This window comes from Triticum urartu, unplaced genomic scaffold (genome assembly GCF_003073215.2).
Source record: "Triticum urartu cultivar G1812 unplaced genomic scaffold, Tu2.1 TuUngrouped_contig_6000, whole genome shotgun sequence".
In the NCBI taxonomy this organism is placed as follows: domain Eukaryota; kingdom Viridiplantae; phylum Streptophyta; class Magnoliopsida; order Poales; family Poaceae; genus Triticum; species Triticum urartu.
Genome location: NW_024116725.1, coordinates 1 through 5,417, shown reverse-complemented (window position 1 = coordinate 5,417; position 5,417 = coordinate 1). Strand labels below are relative to the sequence as shown.

General features: G+C 45.5%; 1 protein-coding gene across 1 annotated transcript; it reads left to right on the top strand.

Moving 5' to 3' along the window:
• Window positions 1-2,598: 2,598 nt before the first annotated feature.
• Window positions 2,599-5,414, top strand: LOC125529999 (glutamate receptor 3.6-like; the record flags this gene model as incomplete). Its single annotated transcript, XM_048694412.1, has 3 exons — window positions 2,599-2,722; window positions 4,439-4,777; window positions 4,873-5,414. Coding segments are annotated over exons 2-3 (807 nt in total), but the record flags the coding sequence as incomplete, so codon positions are not given.
• Window positions 5,415-5,417: the final 3 nt, after the last annotated feature.

The following is a 5,417-nucleotide window of genomic DNA, read 5'->3' as shown; positions in this document are numbered from 1 at the left end:
ACATTGGATATGTGGAATAAACTTCTAGATATGTGCAGTCAGGTTGTTCTGAGTGAGGAACCTGACAAAGTCAAATGGCAGCTCTGGCCAGTTCTCTGTTAAATCTCTTTATCAATATATTATTGCTAGGAGAGTAGTGTTCCCTTTTAAGTTTCTGTGGAAACTGAAGATATCTTTAAAAATTATGGCTTTTATTTGGTTAGTTATCAAAGGAAGGATCCTGAGCAAGGACAATTTGTGTAAAAAAGGCTGAAAAGGCACCAACAAATGTGAATATTGTGATGCCAATGAATGTATTGACCATCTGTTTTTCACAAGCTCTTTTGCTCGGTTTCTTTGGAATATAGTTGGGAGTGCTTTGGGAAATCCCCAAACACCCCTGTCATTCTTTGACTTCTGCCAGAATTGGCTTCCTAAGTATACTGGGAAAGATAGAGTGGTTATAGCTATTGGTACGACTGCTTTATTATGGTCGATCTGGAAAACAAGAAATAAATCTTGCTTTCAAAGTTCTTTACCTAAAGATCCTACTGATATTATCTTCTCCTTATGTTCCGTGTTGGATTCGTGGGGTGTGCTACAGAAAAGAGGAGTGCAAAAAACTCTTAAGGAAGTGACCAAGAGGTTGGCCCAGATAGCGAGGGACGTCTTCAAGCGTGCTTACGGCTGGGGGCCTGCTGTACGGAGGCTCTGTTGATCAAGTGGTGATAGATGTAGCATTTGCGATGATCTCTCTTGTTCTTTTGCTATAGCACCCTGTAGGTGCAGAGTTTGGTATCTCAGGTTGTAGTGAGTTATTTCACCTGATGCAAAAATGAAGTTTTTTGTTGATGAGCTTCAAGATGTTGTAGCATCCTGTAGGTGCAGATGAAGTGCCTCAAGATGTAGGAGTAGTTTTTTTTCATGATGCATATGTTAGGCATCGAAAGAAATTGAGTCTGTATGAAACTTGATTCGTATGCCATGACTCCATTTTCGTAATGAAAATGGGGGCCGTGTGGCCCCTTTGATCGAAAAAAATTGTGGGACAGAGGGAGTATTTATTTATGAGTTGTGACTAAATCATATGAAAAACAAATCTCAAGGAATTTTCAAACCACATTTAACAGGAGATGTTCCATTCGGTTCAAACATTTTGAAACATTAATTTATCAGTTTTGCTAAAGGGAAATGATTAGCTTCAACCAGCTGATAACCACGCCACATCCGCCTCCTTCAGCGATTGACACGCGTCACATGGGCCCCACTCCATTGATATCCTTATCACGAGCGAAACACCCCCACACTTTTCTCGCCCGTAGCCAAAACTCATTATGAGTTAACAACTTGGCCAACGTCGTCCGCCCGCGCGCGCTTCGCCGGCGAGCCGCGCCCCTTGTCGCTGCTAGGCGTCCCTCCGCATCCGACTAACCCCTGCGTCACGGTTGCTGCTAGAGGAGCACATCAAGAAAAGCAACAACTCGTCCAGGCTTGTTTGCGACGATGACTGTTCGGCGGCGGCGTTGAGGAAGATGGCCAAGGAGCAGTCCCTGGTGACGCAGCTACTCGTTGTCTTGCTTCCGGCGATCCAGCTAGCCGGTGGCTATCTCGCCGAGGTCGTCACCAAGATGTTTGAGAGCATACCGGACTGCTCGTCCAAGGCCAAACCGTGCTGAGGCTTTTTGGCTCGATCTGCTAACACAAAGCTTCTACCACAACATCACCTTGGCTGCAATTTTTTTTGCAACAAGGGTCTTGTTGCAGGAATACAAAGAAGAGGCCGGAGATGTTGTTGAATTTTTTGCAACAAGGGTCTTGTTGCAGGAATACAGAGAAGAGGCCGGAGATGGTCTTGCAACAAAGGTTATCTTGTAATGCAAGTTTTGTAACAAGGGTCTTGTTGCAAGAATACAGAGAAGAGGCCGAAGATGTTGTTGAAATTTTTGCAACAAGGGTCTTGTTGCAGGAATACAGAGAAGAGGTCGGAGATGGTCTTGCAACAAAAGGTTATCTTGAAATGCAAGTTTTGTAACAAGGGTCTTATTGCATGAACATGGGCGGGTTGGGGTGGCGCCGTGCTGGGCGCAACTCTGTTGGGGCCGGGGGCAAGGTTGTTTGTTTCTGCAACAGTGCGTTTGTTGCGGGAATTAATGAGAGGGCATGCGAGGCGCGGGCACTACATCGAACGGCTAACAGCGCAAGGATCGAACGGCCATTGATGCGGCGGATATTTTAGAATCATCAGCTAGCGGACGCGTAGCAGCGCCTTTTGTTAAGGCACATCTAGATGCGCTATAAGTATTACACATCTACGTAAGTCCTATATCATTGATTTTACGCTAAGATTTGTGCAAGTATTTTTTTTCTTTCTAGTTTAATTTAGTAATTAGATGTGCAATAATTAAAGCATATCCAAATGTGCCCTAGACAGACCCTTTATATATTTGTTTATCTTTGTGGTGCAATCAGACTCGGGTCAACTTAATGAAATCCCATGACCGCCCTCTGTTTCGGGTGGCCCCACCTGTCATCGTGTAAGGTTACCAACGTCTCCGTCCGTCTCCCTCTTTCTCCCCTGTCCCCACCTCCGCTATACACACCCCTCGCTTAAAATAATGAGCTCGACTGACGGAAGCAGCTCGCGGTCTGCTCTCATCCCCTCCTCCTCGTCGTCGTCGAGCGGCAGCGGCCAGCGTCCGTCGGGAGACCGGCATTTCCTCTTGGCGGGGGCCGAATCCAATCCGTAAGTTGAAATCTCTCTCCCTACTTGCTCTCGGATCCCCGCCCGCCACGCCGCCATTCCCGCAGTTTCCTTGGGGTCTCAATGAGGAAACCGAGGTAGAGCCGCGTGCCGGTTGTGTATTGATCCCCGGTAATGGCGGCTGTGTGCTGCTGTTGCCGCTGGGCCTACTCTTGCATGCTCGTCCTCGAGGTGTTCGATGGATTGTGCGCAGGGTGTCTGTCCGGCTGGTCTCGTTCCGGTTCTTTGAGGTTTCTGTCCGTTCACCGTCAGTTGCTGAAAATGTCCACAAAACACATAGTAATCCTGGTTTCCTGCCAGCTGATCGTCTGTGTTGAACTGTTGATGCATACTTCTCCAGCTGCTTCTCTTCTCTAGTTGGCATTCATCCTTCCTTTCGTAGACTTTCTGGCTGTAGCTTGGTTGTAATAATTCTGTCAGCAGCCGCTCTCTGTCTGTGACTGAGCGCTGCTTAACGATGTAGATGTGGCCGGTTTTGGCCTCTGCTTAGTAAAAGTGGGGGGCTGGGGAAACCCCCTTATATTTCAAAAAGGAAAAAATTGTGCTCAGGCTGTTTGGTTGATTGCCGTTAACGTTCCAGGCATTGTTTCCTCTTGCAGGAAGCACCCATCTTAAGCATAGTATATATCGTTCTATGTTCTGCTCTATTTGTTTCTTCTTTTGCTGTCTGATCGACACAAGGGCATAATCCAAAGTTTGTCACCTACGGGCTTTTGTTCTCTCTCTGCATAGCAAAAGTGTGCGCAAACTGGAATCTGCTGAGAGTAGTATGGCCACGCCAAATGCTTTGGCTTTCAGTTAAGGACCACATTGTTTCTTTACTTTCTTGGATGCTTGTCGGCCTCAACCTTGGATCCAGTGGCGGAGCTACAACAAATAAGCTGGGCGGGCCAAAAAAAAATTGATGCTAAACCATATAGTTAAGTAGGCATTAGTCAGTGAAATTTCAGGTTGCTGTATAGGGAAACTGGTATCGAGATGATGTTGTCAAGTAAAATTTGAAGAAAGAAAGGAAATTTCTTATGCGCTAGCTGCCTAGTTCTATGGTCTTGTGCTCGTTGCCTGGGTAGCTAGCCGCTGGCAGCCGCCATGGCCACGCCTGCCTTGGCATGCATGGGAATGGGATGGGTCACCGTCGGTGCTGCTACACGCGGTGGCTGGTTGTCTGGCTGTTGGACCTCTCCGTCTCCAAGTGGCTTGGCTTAGTGCTGAATCGGGGCACAAAGCTCATAGCTGGATCCAAGGCAGTGCTTGATGATGGATGCGAAGGAGACATGCACTGCTTGGTTAGTTTGCTACTGGATTAAGCTGTTACATGTACACAAGAGTATTATTTTTCTCTGAAGCTGGGCGGGCCACGGCCTTGTTTTGCCCTCAAGAAGCTCCGCCAGTGCTTGGATCTATATCTTCCTAACAGTAATATAAATGAGGCAGGCACATACAAAAACTGATATTTCCTTCATTGCTTCAATTGGATCTATGCCGCAAAGTTGCTTTTCTTTGCGATATTCAATCCATGTTTTCTTAATTACTGCAATTGCTTCATCCAAATTGGCATTTGCTTTCCTGTTGTTTCCCTTTCAACGTTTTGACCGAGCCTTTCAAATGTTGCCACTCTTTTACAATGACTATGTTACAGTACAAGAATTATGCATTGGTATCATGGTAACATCTGCTATATGTTTTTTTTCCTTACAGGAGCTTTTCAGCGCATAAATAATTTGCTAACATGCAGACAAGCGGCCAGTAGCCTTTGCACCGTTTGAGGCACAATGAAGATAGCTTTTCTCACGCTGTTGGTTCTCTCTCTGCTCCTGTTCCCCAGTGGAATCTGCAAGAGTTTGGCTGCAGGGCCTCCTGTTGTGAATATTGGCTCTATTCTTCAATTTAACTCCACCACTGGAGGTGTTGCGGAGGTTGCCATCCGTTCAGCCTTGGAAGATATCAACTCTGATCCAACAGTTCTAAATGGAACTACACTAAAGGTTAAAATAAAAGATACAAATTGCTTTGATGGTTTCCTTGGCATGGTTCAAGGTAGGCTAGCTTTAATGTCACTCATTCATTTCGCATCATTGAAATAATTTTTGGTTCATGGAGTTATGACAATGATACCGCATTCCTTGTATCAGGTTTGCAGTTCATGGAGACTGATGTTATTGCAATCGTTGGCCCTCAGTGCTCCACAATTTCTCATATAATTTCATATGTAGCAAATGAGCTCCGAGTCCCTTTGATGTCCTTTGCTTCTGATGCAACTCTTTCAACGATACAGTTCCCATTCTTTGTTAGAACTGGTTCCAGTGATCTCTATCAAATGGCGGCTGTGGCAGCAATTGTTGATTATAACCACTGGAAGATAGTGACTGCCATATACATTGATAATGATTATGGTAGAAATGGAATTATTGCTTTGGATGATGCACTCACTATAAAGCGTTGCAAAATCTCATACAAGGTGAGTTTTCCTTCCAATGCTAAAAGGAGTGAGCTCATAAATTTGTTGGTTAGTGTCAGTTATATGGAGTCTCGTGTTATCATTCTCCATACTGGAGCTGAACATGGACTCAAGTTTTTCTCCATGGCAAACCAACTGAACATGATGGGCAACGGCTATGTGTGGATTGCAACTGACTGGCTGTCTGCGTATCTTGATGCTAATTCATCAGTTCCTGCT